The sequence below is a fragment of the Chiloscyllium punctatum genome, chromosome 42 (assembly GCF_047496795.1).
Source record: "Chiloscyllium punctatum isolate Juve2018m chromosome 42, sChiPun1.3, whole genome shotgun sequence".
Lineage (NCBI taxonomy): Eukaryota > Metazoa > Chordata > Chondrichthyes > Orectolobiformes > Hemiscylliidae > Chiloscyllium > Chiloscyllium punctatum.
In genome coordinates this window covers 22,383,445-22,403,394 of record NC_092780.1, presented here as the reverse complement: position 1 = coordinate 22,403,394, position 19,950 = coordinate 22,383,445, and the positions used below count along the sequence as shown (strand labels likewise).

Below are 19,950 nucleotides of genomic sequence, written 5' to 3'. Positions count from 1 at the left end.
TTTAAGAGATTTCCCTCATCCTTCTAAACTCCATAAAGTACAATCCAGAGTCCTCAATGCTCCTCATATGTCAAGCCCTTCATCCCCAGGTTCATCCTGTAATCTTCTGGACCCCCTCCAATGCTAGCACATCTCCTTTACATAAGGGGTCCAAAAACGGCTCACAGTATTCCAAATGTGGTCTGACCAGAGCCTTACAAACCTCACCAGTACACCTCTGCTCTTGTATTCTAGCCCTCTTGAAATGAATGCTAATATTGCATTTGATTTCCTAACTGCAAATTGAACCTGCATGTTAGCCTTGAGAGAATCCTGAACTAGGATTCCCAAGTCCCTTCATGCTTCAGACTTCTGAAGCCTTTCCCCATTTAGAAAAAAGCCTGTGATGCTATTCTTCCCACAAAAGTGCATAACCTCACAACACAGGAAAGTGTATCCCGTCTGCCTTGGCTGCCTACTCTCCTAGCCTGTCCATGTCCAACTGCAATCTCCTAGTTTCTCAACACTTACCTGTCCCTCTACCTACTTGGTGTCATCTGCAAGCTTAGCAACAATGCCCTTAGTTACTTCATCCAGATAAGTACAGCAGGTCAGGCAGCATCTGAGGAGCAGGAAAATCAATGTTTCGGGCAAAAACCCTTCATCAGCTCATTCCTTGACTCTAATCTCCAGCACTCACTTTCGCCTCCATCATGCAGATAGTTAATGTATAACTTGCATACCTGTGTTCCCAACAGTGACCTCGACTACTCAAAAGAAAATTGAAATATTTAATTTCTTTCCAGTATCAATCTACAAAAAAAAGTCATCTATTATTTCACAGCAGCATAAACACAGCAAATCTGCATCTCAACAATGAAAAATACATGACACCCCCTCCCCGCAAATCTTTATAAGCGCCATATCCTTGAGTTTGTTCTGAACTACAACATGTGGTGGAGGTAGGAGGTGAACTAATATCGAGCACTGAACTACCCCACTACCTAATCATTACCATCCAGTAACTTAGAAACTTATGAAACAAAATGAAGATCTTATGCATTTTACTTCCTCTCTATCCGACAAATGTATAGATGTATATTCCAGCAAAAATCACAGGATAGGAATTGAGCACATGAAGCCTAGTCTATCTATTCCTCACCCTAAGTAAATGCTTTCTATTTTTAAAAAGCTGTGCTAATCCCTATATATTTCTCCAGAACAATATTATGATATTAAACACAGAAATCTTTCAGAACGAAGATAAACAGACCTCACACAACCAGTGATAGCTATCTGAAAATGGAAAGTTTGAAAATTGCAAGACTTACCAGGAGACATTGACACCAATATAATGCAAGCCCCAGTATAAGCCCAAGGCACTAAGCAGCAATCCAACTGAAGTACTAATACAATGGATGAGTTTGATATTCTCAGGTACACATTTGCCCAGTAGAAAGCCAAGTACAGCACCTGAAATTCCAAAGAAAGTTATTAATAACAATTTATAAACTCCTCAAAGATTAGGAGTGTCACCACTCTTAATAATTTGGAAGGCAATCTTTAGTAGTTGCGTCATGCAGTGAATGTGACATAACATATTAAAAAGACCACTGTTTTCCACTAAAGGGTGGGGTTTGGGTTCTCAGAGTTTTCCATCAACAACTCATTTACTTTGGAAACGTTACAACTCAAACTAAAATGTGTTTATGGAAAGAAGATGACAAAAGCCACTGGTATCCAGTTTTTGATAGGTACAGAACTTTTTTGCCCACTTCCACTCAGTTATAGATAATTGGTGCCTCAGGAAGGGTTGCAAGAGAAGTGAGACATTGCAAGGGAGTGCAATGTCTCATGTAAAAATGAATATAATTTTTACATTGTCTTACTCCAGCCTTCAGTGTAATTGATACATTTGCAATGAAAGGAATCAATCAAATGGAGTTTATTAATACTTCTCTAACTTGAATTTGCCAAATGAAACAAAGCATCTCCATCTTCCAAAAAAATGTATTTGAGTTCCTTGAATCAGACATTTAAACATTTTTGTGTATTTTTGTTTCACCACATTACATATCTATTGCAAGAGCTTGAGACATTCACTACACTAAATATGCCCATCTGCAGACAATGCCTTCAATAGAATACAAACTACAATATCTACCTGAATTTGTTTAAAATAAACGTCATACAAATACTGCTGGCTTAGTTGAGCCGTTATAGAAGGATTTACAACCAATATCTTGGTCATGGCATGAGTTTAGAAATACTTGCTTTCCTGGTGATGGCATTGCCAAAGGTGCTGACATTAACTGCTATGCAAATGGTTCCGGTAAACACTAGTAGCTGCTTGAGACAGATTGGTTTGCCACCATTCTGGTGGTATAGGTATATACGTCAAGCAGAAAAGAAGAAATTACAAATTAAAACGTAATACAATTATCAGGACTATCAACACAACTATTTGAATTATAGAATCTCCCATCCATCCACAGATCACTGAACATTTTGCAATTAAAGCTCTAACCTGTAAATATTCCACAAAGTACTTGATGTGGAAAATGAGCCAGAATAAATATTCGAGAGATGCCAATCGCGAGCAACATCACAATGTACAATACGACGGGAGCGTTCTTTGCCACTGAGCTTAAAAGAGATAAAAAAAACGATGTTAATTAGACAATAGGATAATTGTTAAAACTTTCAAAGTTTATTCTAAAGGATATTGCTGCTAGACGGAGTCATCCTCGCCAATCTGCCTGCCTTAGATGCATCTACAAGGCAGAAGTCAGGGCAGGGTTGTGGAATATCTCCCCGCTTCTCCAGATGATGCAGCTCCAACAACACAAGAAGCTTGACATCATCCAGGACAAAGCAGCCTGTTTGATTGGCGCAACACCCACAAATATTCACTTCCTCCACCGCTGACAGTCATGAGTGGTAGTGTGTATTATCTACAACATACCCTGCAGAAATACACTCGGTTCATCAGACAGCACCTTCCCGATGGCGTGGTGGCTCAGTGGTTAGCACTGCTGCCTCACAGTGCCAGGGACCTAAGTTAAATTCCACCTTCAGGTGACCGTTTGTATGGAGTTTGCAACTTCTCCCCGTCTCTACGAGGGTTTCTGCTGGGTGCTCCAGTTTCCTTCCACATTCCAACGATGTGCAAGTTAGGTGGATTGACCATGTTAAATTACCCGCAGTGTTCAGGGATGTATAGGCTGGGAGTGTCAGTCATGGGAAATGCAGGGTTACAGAGTTAGGGTGGAGGGATGGGTCTGGGTGGGATGGTCTTCAGAGGGTTGGTGTGGACTTGTTGAGCCAAATGGCCTGTTTCCACACTATAGGGATTCTGTGGATTCAATGAAAAACCATTACCACTACTATGTTGAAGCACAAGGGCAGGAAATATAGGGAGCACCATCACATGTAAATTCTCCTCGAAGCCACTCAGCATCCTGACTTGGAAATATATCGCTGTTCTTTCAGTGTCACCAAGTCAAAAACCTGGAACTGCCACCCTAACAGCACCTGGAGTGTGCTACACCAAATGGCCCACAATGGTTCAAGAAGGCAGCTCACCAAGGGCAACTGGGGTTGGGTAAAAATTGCTGGCCCAGGTAGTGAATCCCACATCCCCTGAAAGAATTTTTAAAAATTGTGTTGGGGAAATGGGGAACACTCACTCATCCAGCAGTAATCAAGATTAAATAGCTTTGGGAGATTAATAGTCAAACTCCAGCAACTGTTCCAAAAAATGTGGCTTAACCCAACAAGGTTGGGTTTAAGCAAATCATTTGGTCGTGACAACTTACAACCACTAACAGATGATACTTGCCAATTGTATACAAGTTATAATTTCAGTTTAACTGGCAGATTATTTGAACACATTGGGCACAATAAGCTGACATGTTAGGCCCAATGCATTCAAATAATCTGCCAATGCTTTGGTTTACATGAGAATAATACACAATAAAGGGGGAACAGCGAATGTGCACAAGAAGTGACTCCTTCAGAAAACGATAAGGAAATTGTTGGTGAGTGAAAGGAATGAAACTTAAACTTGTGCACCCTGTGTTGTACAATACATTGATTTTTGACAGTTCAAGCCACACAAACCTTTTGGTGCGATCATAAATGAATGTGGAAAATGTGGTCATCATAATCCACCAGGCTGCACCCGTGATCATAGCATGACCCGACGGACTACCTAAAGTAACACAAACACAGCAAGAGAGCCAGTATGTTATTCACCAAATCACAAAAAAGGTTTAATAATAAGACTGATTGAAGGCGTTAGCAAGGTGTATTTTTTAGAAGATTTGTAGCTCCGGTTGAGGTTCTAGATGCAAGTTTGCCCGCTGAGCTGGAAGGTTTGTTTTCATGAAAAAGGAACCTTCCAACTCAGCGAGCAAACCTACATCTAGAACTGATTGAAGGTGCTGAATCTGAGCTATCCTCATTGTGCAGTGGGTTGGTGCACACCCGGGAAATTCATAGCACCTCAGTCTTAATCATTAAAATGTCTGTGTATGTAAGAGGTATAGCTTGCATCATTACAATAGTAGAGACCTAGCCATGTGTCCCTTTGAACAATGGCTTAATTCAGTCACTCCCATTTTTGACAAATGTTGAAAATCAAAAGTACATCGATTGAAAGAGCTAGAACAGTAGTCATTGTTAGTTTTGGGGTTACATGTACATCAACAATAGAGACCTGACTGAAAGATCAACATGTAGTGGAACCATTCCCACACTACTACTTGTCAATGGGTAATCTACATTACTTCACAATAATTAAATGCAAATTAAATTCCACACATTTGCAATGATGGATAAAAATCCTTCAGTAAGGATTTCTTCATTAATTACTGGCCCAACCAAGGTCAGTATTGACAGATAGGACACGCCAGTAATGCAACAACAGGTCAAATAACGTTTACTGAGGAATCACACCAGCTTGCACTTTTAATGCACTGGGATGTCATAAGGCATATCACAGGAGTGTCATCAAATAGATTGCTTGAACAATGGTTTTGGCAGCAGATGAGCTGAGTCAGGATGAGTTGGCAATGTTACAGGAGTGGAAACAAGCAGTTTGAGCAAAGCAAGCAGCAGAACAGGGTACATTTTTACACTCAGGTTCTCATTAAGCTCATGGATGGCAAAGGCCTTATTCCCAAGTCATTAGAGATTCCAGAGGAAGAAACAGTGAGGGAGAGCGAAAGTCAATCTACTGACAGAGTTCACAGAATAGACTCACAGAGTACGAAACAAAACAGAAATATAGATAAACAGAAGAAATTCTGGTCTCCCTCCTATCGGACAGAAGTTGTGAAACTTGAAAGGGTTCAGAAAAGATTTATAAAGGTTGCCAGGGTTGGAGGATTTTGGCAACAGAGAGGGGCTGAATAGGCTGGGGCTGTTTTCCCTGGAGCGTCAGAAGCTGAAGGGTGACCTTATAGAGGTTTACAAAATCATGAAGGACATTGATAGGGTAAATAGACAAGGTCTTTTCCCTGGGTGGGAGTTTCCAGAACTAGAGGACATAGGTTTAGGGTAAGAGGGGAAAAATTTTAAAAGGACCTATAAAGGGGCAACATTTTCACACAGAGGGTGGTGCATGTATGGAATGAGCTGACAGAGGAAGTGGTGGAGGCTGGTAAAATTATAACATTTAAAAGGCATCTGGATGGGTGTATCAGTAGGAAGGGATATGGGCCAGGTGCTGGCAAATGGGACTGGATTGGGTTAGGATATCTGGTGAGCATGGACAAGTTGGACTAAAGGGTCTGTTTCTGTGCTGTACTAGGACTAACTGTGGATGCTCGAGATCTGAAAAGAAAAACTGGAGTTGCTGGCAAACCTCAGTAGGTCTATCATCATCTGTCGGAAGAAAGCAGAGTTAACATTTCTAGTCCAGTGACTGTTCATCGGAGCTGTTAGCAACTAGAACATAAGTCCTGGCAATTTCTGTATTTGTCCCAAAGTGGGGAGTTCACCAAGAAAGAATTAATACGAAGGTGCTGGAAAAGCTCAGCAGGTCTGGCAGCATCTGTGAAGAGAAATCAAAGTTAACATTTCAGGTCCAGTGATCCTTCTTTAGAACTGATCATAGCAAGAAAAATGTCAATTTTTATGCAGAAGAGAGAGTGTGGGGAAGGGGATAAGGAGTAAACAATAGACAGGAGAGCCCAAGGAAAGAAAACAGTTGGACAGACAAAGGTAATGATCTGGCTAGAAGGGTGAATCGCTGGTAAAGGGCATTGTTAGTGGCTGATAATGGGTTCTGCATAGCTGCAGACTATGCGATCACAAGGCCTGGTGTTTGGAGTGGAGCTGGGACATAGGAGAATTCAGGCTCTAAAGTTATGGAACTTGATATTGAATCTTGAAGGCTGCAGGCTCCCCAAATGGAAAATGAGGTGTTTTCTTCCAGCTTTCAATGGAGCACAGAATGTTGACAAGGGAACAGGGTGGTGTGTTGAAGTGACAGGCAACTGGAAGCTCAGGGTTTTGTTTTGCGGGCAGAATGTAAATGCTCTGCAAAGCTATCACCCAGTCTATGCTTCATTTCCCCAGCGTAGAGGAGACCACATTACGAGCAGCGAATGCAGTAGACTAGATTGTGAGAAGTGCAGGCAAAGTGCTGCTTCACCTGGGAAGGTATGTTTGGGCCCTTGGATATCAAGGACGGAGAAGATAAATGTGAAAGTGCTACACCTTTGGCAATTGCAGGGGAACGTGCCATAGAGCTGTGGGGAAATGTGTTTGGAGTGAAGGAAGAGTGGACCAGAGTGCCCCAGAGGGAAGAGTCCCTGCAGAAGACAGATAGAGAGGGGAGGGGAATGTGTGTCTGGTGGTGGCATCTTGCTGGAGGTGTCGGAATGACAGCTAATGATTTTCTGGATGCGAATGCTGGTGGGATGGTTTTTAAAGGACAAGGGGAACCCTATCATTGTTGCGGGAGTGAAGAGAAGAAGTCAGGACCGAAGTGCAGGAAGTGGGTCAAACCCGGTTGAAGGCCCTGTCTTGGGCAATGCTGGGGAATCCTCTGTTGAGGAAGAAGGTGGACAATTTGGAGGCCTCCTTAACAAAGTTGGCATCATCAAAACATATGCAATGGAAACAGAAGAGCTGGGAGAATAAAATAAGGGCTTTATAGGAAGCAGGGGGCAAGGATGTACAGTCCAGGTTAACTGTGGGGGTCAGTGGATTTATACTGGATATTAGTGGCCAGTCTATCTCCAGAAATATAAACAGATGTTGAGGAACAGATGGAAGGAGTAAGAGATGAACCAGGTGAAAGTGAGGGCAGGGCGGAAATTAGAAATCAAATCGATAAACATTTCCAATTCTGTACGAGAGAGGGAATCAGCACCAATGCTATCATTGGTATATCAGAGAAAGGGTTGGGGTGGGGGCTGGAATCTTCCACATACTCCACAAAGAGACAGGCATTACTGGGGCCCATGCAGGTAGCCATGGCCACCCCTCTGATGTGAAGAAAATTGAAGTATTAAAAGAAGTTATTTAGGGTGAGGACGAGTTCAACTAAGTGGAGGAGGGTTGAAAAAATGGTTCAGGCCTTTATTCCAGGAAGAAGAAGAGAGCCCTGAGATCATCTTGAGGTGTGTGTGTGTGTGTGTGTGTGTGTGTGGAGAAAGCACATGTAGAGGGAAGTGGGCAGGGACTCAACTAGGGGAGAAAAAACCCAGTCAAGGTAGGTGGGGCAACAGCAGGCAGAAACAATGAGTCTGCCCAGGCAGTTCTGTTTGCGAATTTTCAGAAGGAGGTAGAAGTGAACTGTGAAGGGCTGGGCTAATATGAGCTTGGAGGCAGTAGGGAGATCACCCGATGAAATAAGGTTAGTAACCATTCTTGATACAATGGCCTGACGTTGCATGGTGGAGTCATGGTCCTGGGGAAGATAGGAGGAGGTATCGGAGAGTTGACACTCAGCACCTGCAACATAGATGTCAGTGTGCTAATCAACAGTAGCACACACCAAATAGTAAAGGAGAATATGAAAGGGCCGTTCAAGTTACTATTCACAGGGCAATAGCAATGAGTGTCTTAAATGGGCCTTTTGGAGAAGAACAAGAGCAACACAGACCAAAGTTGAAAGTTAACACAAATGGGTGGCAAGCCCAAGATGGCAGTGAGAGGGGACAAGGGTCAGCGAATACTGAAATATTGGGGTTGGGATTTGAGATGGCAAAGTAGCCAAGCAGAGAAAAAAAACACAGGCAAGACAACTGGAGGGATGAGTCCAGGAGGTTTAAGTAGAAACAAGAAAAAGTGATAAGGAGAATTGGCCCAGATCCAGAATGGTAATCAATAACTGCATGCGAACAGACTTGAGAAACATGACAGGCAAGAATACACAGGCATGATAATCAGGATTGGTGATAAATAAGGCATTAGAATTCAAAGATAAAGTGGGGGCAACTGAGTGTGATAGTTAAACAGCAGAGCAATAGAGGAAACAATGTTGGAGCTCTTTCCAAGAAAATTCCACAAGGTGTACAGAATTAATCACTGGGGCAGAAAACCATCAGTTTTGGCTACTGACTAGAGTAGATCCAAAAGCCTGAAGTATAGTACCAGTCGTGAACTCCAATAAGGTGGGTTTTAGGGGAGTCATGGTTCCAAACCACTCATTCAAAAAGGTGTTGATGATCCAGTCTGCCATAGTGATGGCTGTCCTTCAGCATTTTAACACTAATGGCAGGGTTAATTGCATTAAAAGGAGACTTCTACCTCTACTTCAGGAGTAAAGTCCTGCCTTAGGGAGTTGCCAATTGAATGGCCAGCAGCACTGTAGTCATAGTAGTATCAGGCAAAAGTGGTGGCCTCTGCTGGGATTATTGGCAGTCCAAATGAAGACAAGCCTGGACTTGAAGTAGATTTAGGAAAGAATCACTAGGGCCATGCTGGCAGCTTTCACAGTGGTGTGGGGGGGGGGGGGGGTGCCCAGGACAGCAGAATGACTTGAGGTCAGTGGGGGGGGGGGGGGGGGGGGGGGGGGGGGCACATTTGACCATAAAGAAGGCTTCCTTACACCTCAATTTGCATGATACTGGCTAAAACTTCCAGAAAGCACGAGCCTTCTATATCCACAAGTAAAATACCAGAAGGGGAGAGATGAGACCTTCAAATGCTGAATAATTGAGCACATAGCAACCTCAAAACACACAAGGCCAGGTGTCCTGCCTCTTGCCTTTATCATCCTCCGACTTCACTATGACATTTGAGGTTGGTAAGGAAGGCAACACGCTGGAATTTATGAGCCTTTCTTGCCTTCAAAACTGACAGACTGGATACGTGAAATCCAGCCCTCTGTTTTATATTATGTTTAAATGGAATGAAGAGGTGGGGCAGGATACAGGGCCATTTACTCCATTAGAGACATAAATTCTTCATGTGGATCTTTGAATCAAAGGTTCAGTTTTGAAACTAAGAATTCATTTAAGTAAATTTCTGTTTGGAACATTCCAAAAATGCCACTTTGCCATGGAGATAGGTTGCAAGAAACATTTACACTATAATAGAGCTCATACCCCTACATACTTGATATTGAAAAAGTCATATTCATAACTCCCAGTTCAAGTCTTTAAAGCCGGTCAAATATTCAGTCTACTATAAAATAAACAAACTTCTGCTGAGAAACCCCATTAAAGTCAATTAATTGTTTTTGGAACAATTAATATTTCATTTTGACCCCTGTTGGGGTGTAAATGATTTTGTAGTCTTTGAAAAGAAATCAAGCACTTATAAAGACCTCAACTATATCAGTTCTTAGGAAAGGTCAACAATAAAAATTCCATCGAAATTGCCAGATGACCAGTCGCTCAAAGAATTTCAGCAAAGGGTGCTTTTTTAAAAGCTCTAACTGACATCTTCAATTTGGTTTATTTCCAATTTTTAAAGAGCAAAGGATTTGAATAATTTCAAATCATAATGCTTAAACAGGCCTACCTCTCCTTCAAGCCATTTACAACTACTCCACATATATGAGAGTCCCACATTACTGACTAAGGTACATGGAACAGCCAAAAATGTTTTATTTTTAAGTTAGCACTCCTTTTAAATGGCTATGCCGAGTTTAGGTTTCCCACTGATGAGAGTCATGCCGTGCTCCTTTTTTCCTGCTGGGAAAAAAAGGATCGGTCAGAAATGGGGTTGAGGCTTCCATATCCAAGTCCTACCCATCATTTTTGAAAGATTTGTGAAGTTGGCTCAAATCCCCTGAAATCTAGCTCAGTGTTCAACTGAATAGTGATTCACTGGAATTGAATTCATCGATTCAAATCTCTTGTAAACAGCAAGAGGATAGCTAATTTTCAATTTTGAATTATAAATTATCAATAAAAATGTGATTTCAAGCTGTCTGATTCAATTTTGTTAAGATCTGTTCAACGTAATAATTTAAAATGGTTCTTTAACGGCAGAGAAAGTGTATCGAAAAATTGAAAGAGAACTCTATCTTAAAGAAACATTGTCTCTTAGAAATAAGATGTAGAAATTTGGGTATCAATTTCAGTTATCACTTTAACTGAAAAAAAACAGATAAAAATGGCCAACCTGTTTGCAGGATTGGCACAGCACTTTATTTAGACAAACCTGGTCCAGTTTCACAGGAGGAGTAAAATTGTTTTAATTTGGGCATCCGCTGCTCACTGTAGACCCCGGATTCATGAATCCACCAAAACGGACGCTCTCCAAAGAGCAACCTATTAGAAATGTACAAACCATTTAGAATTGATCTGAAAATTACTTGAAGTAAATTACTTCAAAAGCAAATGTACAAATTCAGTCTCCCTTTTATTGGAAGGATGTTGTGAAACTCGAAAGGGTTCAGAAAATATTTACAAGGATGTTGCCAGGGTTGTAGGGTTTGAGCTATACAGAGAGGTTGAATAGGCTGGGACTGTTTTCCCTGGAGCTGAGGGGTGACCTTATAGAGGTTTAGAAAATCATGAGGGGCATAATTAGGGTAAATAGACAAGGTATTTCCCCTGAGGTGGGGGGAAATTTAAAAGGGACCTAAGGGGCAACATTTTCATAGAGAGTGATGCATGTATGGAATAAGCTGCTACAGGAAGTGGTGGTGGCTGGTACAACTATAATGTTTAAAAAACACCTGGATGGATATAGGAATAGGAACGGTTTAAGAGGGTTATGGGACAATTGCTGTCAAATAGGACTAGATTAGTTTAGGATATCTGGTCGGCATGGACGAGTTGGACCAAAGGGTCTGTTTCAGTGCTGTACATCTCTATGACTCTATAAGTTGCCTGACAAAGTTGGTGCTTTGAGCACAATGAGTGATTTGAGTGCAATTTATAATCATTAAAAAGTGTTCTAGAACATCCAAAGACATTCTCAACCTTTCTGGTCAAACTCACTTCATTTGTATATTGACAAATGCATATTCTACTATGTTGCAGCCCATTCAGGCAGTCCTTTTAAACCTTTTTTTATAATTGTCTTTAAAAATATTTCTTGAAATAATTATAAAGTAGTAACTTGGTAGTTTGATTAATTCAGCTGAAAATGGATAACTGCAAGAAATTTCCATTATCACAACATTAATCCATCACTCAGTAATCTGACATTAATGACTGAAATGTACTTATAAAAATACTTCAAATTTTGTTTTATGCTAGACTGTGGTACAAGCATCAGCTCCTCAGTACACTCAAAAATTCAAAACCACATCAATTAATATCCAGCTTGACAAAACCTCCCTGATTTGTTGAAGGTCTAATGGCGATTAACTTACTCGGTTTGGTCTACTTGTGACTCCAAACCCATAGTAATGTGGTTGGCTCTAAGCTACTCTCTTGGCCAATAAATGTTGGACCAGCCAGAGACACCCACTTTCTACGAACAAATAAAGTCAAAGCCACTTGGCCCCTTGAGCCTGCTCTACCATTTAACAATGCCGTGGTTGTAAAGTAGGAGGTAGAGAGTATTAATAAAGGATATACACTCAGATGGGCATGATGTAACAATGTATGTTTCCCAGTATCAATTCTTTTCACCACATTTATTAATGATTTGGATGAAATACAAATTTGTACGTTCAAATCTGCTGATGACAATAATTTAGGTGGGACAGAAAGTGAATGTGTTAGCATCTGGCTGCAAATGAAATAGATTACATGAGTGGGCAAAACTATGGCAAATGGGGTTTAATGTAGGCAAGTGTGATGTCATCAGTTTTGAATTGAAGGAAGATAAATTAGAGTACTTTCGAAATGGTGAGAAACTAGCAGCTGTAAAGGAGAAAACATTTGCAAATCCAAGTATATAAACCATTGATAATTAATAGAAAGGTGCAAAGATCTGGAAAACTAAAGTGTCCTCGGACCAGTTCCCATGGTACAACTCCCCATGTTGGTTAAGATCAATGACAAGATCCAGAAAAAACGTGCACCTTTCCAACTTAAAACCTTCCTCTTGACACAGGCAAACATTGACAATAAAATTCATCATCACCTCCAATATGTCAGCTCAGCCTTCAGTCAACCCAGGTCAAGAGTGTTTAAGCATCAGGGTCTCGAACCCAAAGCTAAGGTCATTGTTTACCAGGCAGCAAGGATCTTATGTTCCTATATGCTTCATAGATTTGTACAACCTACCAGAAATACCGCAAAGAACTGGAGAACTACTATTAGTGGTACCTTCACAAAATCCATCAAACTTGGTGATAATAAAGATGTTTTTTTTTCAGGCAGGCTAAATTGAAGTTCAGGATCGAGAGCCCAGAACAAAAGACTAACATATCAGGTGAACCATAAGTTCTTTGATTGGCGATTGCCACCAATTTGATTGTTATATATTAAATTCAGATTGAATGTAAGTAGGGAATATATTTACAGGCTACAAACTAAAAGATCTGTACAAAGAGCGTCTCCCACCCACCCTCCTCCTCCTCTAACCAAGTTAATAAGGTACAGTTCATTTCTAAACTTCCTTTATTGAATATAAGCTTATTGCTTGATTTCATAGCAATTGAATTAAGCTTTCTTGTTTAGTATTATGTGGGCGTTCAGATAAGTGGGGTATGGATGCTAGGTCAGTTGCTTGCTCCTCCTGCAGAATGTGACATGACACATGTCTCCACTGGCTACATCTGTGGGAAGTGCACCCAACTCCAGCTCCTTGAAAACCGTGTTAGGGAATTGGAACTGGAGCTGGATGAACTGCGGATCATTCGGGAGGCTGAGGGGGTAATTGAGAGGAGTTACCGGCAGTTGGTCACTCCTGAGGGTTAGGATAAGGATAGATGGGTTACAGTCAGGGGGAGGAAATGGGACAGACAGACAGTGCAGGGATCCCCTGTGGACATTCCCCTCAGCAAAAAGTATATCGTTTTGGATACTGCTGGGGGGGAATGACCTACCAGAGGAAAGCCATAGTGGTCAGTTCTCTGGCACTGAGTCTGACACTGTGGCCCAGAAGGGAAGGGGGCAGAATAGAAAGGCGCTAGTGGTAGGAGACTCAATTGTTAGGAGAACGGACAGGAGATTTTGTGGTCAGGATCGGGACTCCCGGAAGGTACATTGCCTCCCTGGTGCCAGGGTCCGGGACGTCTCCGATCTGGTGTATAAGATTTTGAAAGGGGAGGCCGAACAGCCAGAAATCATGTTACTTATTGGCACCAATGATATAGCCAGGAAAAGTATTGAGGATATAAAAAGTGATTTCAAGGAGTTAGGGTGGAAGCTGCAGAGCAGGACGAACAGAGTAGTGTTCTTGGGTTTACCACCGGTGCCACGAGATAGCGAGGTGAGGAACAGGGAATGGACGCAGCTTAACACGTGGCTGCACAGCTGGTGTAGGAGGGAGGGCTTCAGATATGTAGATAAATTGGGATGCCTTCTGGGGAAGGTGGGACCTGTACATGAAGGATGGGTTGCACCTGAACTGGAAGGGGACCAATGTCCTGGGTGGAAGGTTTGCTCGAGTGGTTCAGGAGGGTTTAAACTAGTATGGCAGGGGGGTGGGAACCTGAGCTATATACCGGTGGTGAGAGTTGATGGAGATGAGGCAATAGCAAGAGGTAGCGCAGCCTGTGGGAAGGAATTTCCTGGGAAAGGAACAAAGGGATCGGTTAAAGTGTGTTTGCTTTAATGCAAGGAGTATCAGGAATAAAAGTGATGAGCTTAGAGCATGGATCAGTACCTGATGTTGTGGCCATAACAGAGATGTGGGTTTCTCAGGGGCAGGAATGGTTGCTGGATGTTCCAGGGTTTAGAACATTTAAAAAGAATTGGGAGTGGGGAAAAAAAGAGGAGGGGGTATAGCACTGCTAATCAGACTTACCATTGTTGAGGAGGTTTTAGATTAGATTAGATTAGATTAGATTACTTACAGTGTGGAAACAGGCCCTTCGGCCCAACAAGTCCACACCGCCCCGCCGAAGCGTACCCACCCATACCCCTACATCTACCCCTTACCTAACACTACGGGCAATTTAGCATGGCCAATTTACCTGACCTGCACATCTTTTGGACTGTGGGAGGAAACCGGAGCACCCGGAGGAAACCCACGCAGACACGGGGAGAACGTGCAAACTCCACACAGTCAGTCGCCTGAGGCGGGAAATGAACCCGGGTCTCCGGCGCTGTGAGGCAGTACTGTGAGGCAGTAGTGCTTACCACTGTGCCACCGTGCCGCCCATAGGTTCTGCCTACTGAGTCAGTATGGGTGGAAATTAGGGACAGTAAGGGAGCAGTCACCTCATTAGGGGTTTACTACAGGCCCCCAATAGCAGCAGGGAGATTGAAGAAAGCATAGGTTGGCAGTTTTGGAAAAGTGTGCATGTAGTTGGGTTATTGTAATGGGTGACTTTAACTTTCCCAATATTGATTGGAACCTCCTTCGAGCAGATGGTTTGGAAGGTGCTGTTTTGTAAGGTGTGTTCAGGAGTGTTTCCTAACTTAGTACGTTGACAGGCCGACGAGGGGAGAGGCCATTTTGGATTTGGTGCTCGGCAATGAGCCGGGGAGGTGTACAAGAATGATCCTGGGCCGGAAGAGCTTGTCATATGAGGAATGGTTCAGGACTCTGAGTCCGTACTCATAACACATAAACAGAACATTCGGTCCAACGCCACAATGCCAACCAAGATTCCCAAATGAAACTGAACTCATTTGCCTGATTTCGGCCCATATCTCTCTCAATCTTTCCTAATCATGCACCTGTCCAAAAGTCTTTTAAATGTTGTAACTGTACTTGCATCTATCACTTCCTCTGGCAGTATATTGAGGTTGAACCAAAAATCCTTGGCAGAGGTGCAAAATTGGGGGAGATGCTGCATAACTTGGTGGTTGTAAAGTGGGGGCTGCAAATTGTGGGGAAATAAAATGGGTAATATGCACATTTTGTGGGAGGGATGCAAATTTAGGGAGACTGACATCATGGGGACGCACTTTATGGGAGAGGTGCAAAGTTGGTCGGGGTGGAGAGCAAAATGGTTGGGGCAGCATAACGTTTGGGTGGGGGGGCAATCAGTGAGGGTACAATACTTGGGTTGGGGGCAAAATGTGGGGTTGGAATATAAGGAGGGCACAATATTGGAGGAGCAGGCAATATAGTTGGGGACACAAAATGTGTGGGGGTTGTCTAATGGATGGGTGAAAAAAAAAAAGGTAGGTACGGTGGTTCAGTGGTTAGCATTGCTGCGTCAAAGTACTAAGTACCTAGGTTCGATTCTAGCCTTGGGCAACTGTATGACATAAACGACGTTCTTCCTAAAACTGCATGGGCTTCCTCTGGGTGCTCCGATTCCTCCCACAGTCCAAAGGTGTGCAGGTTAGATGGATTGGCCATTCTAAATTGCCCATACTGTCCAGGGACATGTAGGTTAGGTGGGTTAGCCATGTGGAATGCAGGGTTACAGAGTAGTAGGGTGGGTCCGGATGGGATGCTGTTTGGAGGGTCAGTGGAGACTTGACGGGCTGAATGGCTTGCTTCCACACTGTAGGGATTCTATGATTCATTCCCATACAAACAATCCTCTGTGTGAAAACGTTGCCCCTCATATCCCTTTTAAATCTTTCTCCTCTCATCTTTAAAATATTCAATGGCATTTAGAAGGACGAAGGGGGATCAGAATCCTGAGAAGCCTGGACAGAGTGGATGTGGAAAAGATGGTTCCAGTAGTCGGAGAGACTAGCAGCTCAGGACAAACCTCAGATTGAAGGGGCGACCCTTTAGAACTGAGGTGAGGAGCAATTCTTCAGCCAGAGGGTGGTTAATCTGTGGAACTCATTGCTGCAGAGGGCTGTGGAGGCCAAGTCATCGAGCATATTTAAGACAAAGATAGATCAGTTTGTGGATGTGTGGGTGTGATCTAGAAACAGGGGGCACAGTTTTAGAAGAAGGGGCAAGTCATTTAGGACTGATCACTCAAATGGTAGTAAATCTTTGGAATTCTCACCCCAAAGAGCTATCATCGAGGATATTCAAGAGACAGCAACAGATGTGAAGATAGTGCAGAAAAATTATATTAAGGGAGATCATTAGCAATGGCAGTGTCTACTTCTTCCACAAATGGTAATTTGTGTTAGATTAATTGTTCAATATAAATCTGAGATTAGTTAACAATATCTATCCAAGGTATTCAGAGACATGTGGCAAGGGTGGACATAAAGATTTAAATCACAGATCAGCAAGATGTCAGTCAATGACTGAACAGATATGTTCCAATCAACCTGGTCAGGGGTGTTAATACACAACTTCAGAACAGATGGGACTTGAATCTTGTTGTCTTCACTCAGATTTATGGACACTACCACTGCACCACAAGACAGCTTTAAAGACAGAATTGGCTGGGGTACTGAACAGCCTACACCTACTCTCATTTTTTTTCCAAAAACATGACAGCAGGATCTACTCAACAGTATTAATCAACAGGGAAATTTTAACCAATATATTGTTCTTGCATGGTCCAACATTGTTGAGACCAACCAATAGCTCTCACCCTGGTCAAACAAAACTGCACAACTCAACTTGAGAGCCTCCTGGCCCATCCTTTTTCATTTTCAGCTGTACTGCTATACACCTTACAAGAATATTTGGAACTCTAAATAAGACATAAAAAAGTATAAAATAATTGTTTAATGGGAAGCATTTATTAACTAAGGCAGCAGAATGGCACAGCAAGAGCATGCTAGGCCCATAACCCAGAAGTCAATGTATTGAAACCATCCTCTGCCATTTGAAGGTGGGTTAACTCAGTTAGTTGGACAGCTGGTCTGCAGTACAAAGGGATGTCAACAGCATGGGTTAACCCTCCACACCAGCTGAGGTTACAATGAAGAATTCTCCTACTCAACCTCTCCCCTTATCTAAGGCATAGTGAGCCTCTGGTTAAACCATCATAAGACCATAAGACAGAGGAGCAGAAATTAGGCCATTCAGCCACTGAGTCTGCTCCACCATTCAATCATGGCTGATAAGCTTCTCAACCTTATTCTCCTGCTTTCTCCCCGTAACCCTTGATACTCAAGAACCTATCTATATCAGTCTGAAATACACTCAATGCCTAGTCCCCAGAGTATTCGGTGGCAATGAATTCCATAGATTTACCACTCTGACTGAAGAAATAACTCTTTATCTCCATTCTAAAAGGTCTTCCCTTTAATCTCAGGCTGTGCCCTCAGGTCCTGGTCTCTTTTACCAATGGAAACATCTTCCAAACATCTACTCTGTCCAGGCCATTCAGTATTCTGAATATTTCAATTAGATCTCCCCTCATCCTTCTGGACTTAATAGAGTGTAGATCCAGAGTTCTCAAACATTCCTTATATTTTAAGCTTTTCATTCCTGGGATCATTTTCATGAACCTCCTCTGAACACATTCCAGGGCCAGTGCATTTTTCCTAAGATATGGGGCCCAAAACTGCACACAATATTCCATATGTGGTCTGACCAGTTTGGAAGATTAACCCATGCAAGTTATTTATTTCTCTCTCTCTCTTTCTCACTCAGAGAACACCCCTATGAATTGGTAAAACTATGGCAACTTTACTTTCATTTTTACATTCCATGAATTATCTGGATCAATGGTGACTGTAACCACAGTGTGCAACCCTCCCTGCTACTCTGAAAGTTTATTTTCTAATGTAGCATCCCATAAGTAAGAACAGGAAAGCAATGATACTGTAGCGACCTGGAAATACCATTCCCTAGATAACCTGAGAAAATCCAGGAATTGGAGATTACACTTCAGAACTGTTAAACTGAGGAACATTATTAATAAATCTTTCACAATGCTTTTGTTTATTAGGTGTAAGATGCTGATGAGTAAGAATGGACTCACTAACTGTTTAAAACCAGCTGATCAGGAAATGAAAGGCCTGTTCACTTTCCAGTTTTCATACGAAAAACGGCAAGGTGTGTGTGTGGAGAGGTTGGACAATCAGTGGAGGCTGAGTCAGGGCAAGGGCAGTTATGAAAGGAGAAGGAAATGATGAAACCTCTCAGAAGACAACCCACTAAAAATGGTCACCCTACAGTGGGTAAACAAGCAGAAAAATATGATCACAAACAACATGTTACGTTTAGCTTTAAGTTTAGCAGTCAGGAAATTACTGAAATCATTATTAGTTGACCTACCCAACTTCTTCATTTCTTACTTACTCATGCAGCTGGACACCTACATCTTCCTTTAAGAAAACGTGCATCCCACTTACAATTTCCTATTATACTTGCAGTTAGATATTTCTCAGCACGAAATGTGAAAGACTTTATACATTTTTCAATGAAGTGACTCCCATCGGCGATGATGTGGCAGCCATTTTACAATGTTCCCTAAACAGACATGAGAGGACGAGGGACTATCAATTGAGGATGGATCTCCTTAGACACTAGGACCGGTTTAGTGAGCTGAAACTCTGAAAGCGCCTTCAACATCCACTAAAGCAACGGAGCGACAGGGCCGGGGCAAAGAATGAACGTCTCGCCACTTCCAAAGTTGCAGCAAAACCCTGCCATTAATCATCACTAGTTTCCGTCTTCAAATAAATGATGGGGCCACTAGGTTGCACCGGCAATTATCTGCCTTTTACCGACAAAATCACTTCTGATGGTGGTGGAATGGGGAGAAATGAGAGAGAGAGGGAGGGAAAGAGGTACTATTCTGAGCAGAGTGAAAGACGCCAATGAGAACAAGCCTGGTTAATCTACAGGGAAGATCTTACCATTTGAAAGTTAGATTTAACCATTCGGTAATTACGGTAATCCACAAAACCGATATCCCGATCTTTTTGCTGAGGAAGTAGGTGACGGGGAAATAAATAAAGAAGGAAGCTTTGGGGTCTCCGATCCAACTCATCCACAACAAACTCTTCTCAAAGCTGCCGAGTGTTTGCTGCAAACTCTCAGCGACCCGGACGCCGTGCATGTGAAGAGGCTCCATCATTTTAGTGAAATCCAGTACAACCCCGGAGGTCTCTCTCACTTCCCTGACCTACACCTTCTCCCAGCTCAATGACTCAAAAACACTTTGGCTCACTGTTTTTTTTTAAGTGTCCGACAGCAAACCAATGAGGACAAACCTCATTCTCCATACGGCGCTTTCCAATCAAAGCAGAAACCCCGAAGCATTTGAAATGTCAGTCCTCTGACGCTGAAGTCGCTGTTGTTACCGATAGTTGCACTCCTGCGAGTGTACAGACTGCTGTCATGTGCTGGTTGAGGGCAAGATCTTGTTAAATTGCGATGATCTAGATTAATAACATATTCCCATCAATGTTCGCATAAATAATAGTCTCATAAAAGCCATGATGTGGAGGTGCCGATGTTGGACAGGGGTGGACGAAGTTAAAAATCACACAACACCAGGTTATAGTCCAACAGGTTTACTGGGAAGCGCCAGCTTTCGGAGCGCTGCTCCTTCATCCGGTAACTTCAGAAGACAGAATTTAGAACAAAAGATTACAATGTAGT

At 42.5% G+C, this 19,950-nt stretch overlaps 1 protein-coding gene across 2 annotated transcripts in view; it reads right to left on the bottom strand.

Annotated features, from left to right (window-relative positions):
• g6pc3 (glucose-6-phosphatase catalytic subunit 3) overlaps positions 1-19,614 on the bottom strand; it is a 36,661-nt gene extending 17,047 nt beyond the window's left edge. Inside the window, exons 1-5 of one of the 2 annotated variants that reach the window (XM_072561649.1) lie at positions 19,203-19,614; positions 10,609-10,718; positions 4,102-4,192; positions 2,507-2,625; positions 1,311-1,452 (exon numbers count right to left, since the gene is read on the bottom strand). In XM_072561649.1, coding sequence (XP_072417750.1) covers positions 1,311-1,452; positions 2,507-2,625; positions 4,102-4,192; positions 10,609-10,718; positions 19,203-19,423 — 683 coding nt within the window. In that variant the 5' untranslated portion in view covers positions 19,424-19,614. Of the gene's footprint in view, positions 1-1,310; positions 1,453-2,506; positions 2,626-4,101; positions 4,193-10,608; positions 10,719-18,642; positions 18,784-19,202 lie in introns of those variants that run through there. The other variant, XM_072561650.1, reaches the window with a different exon arrangement.
• Positions 19,615-19,950: the final 336 nt, after the last annotated feature.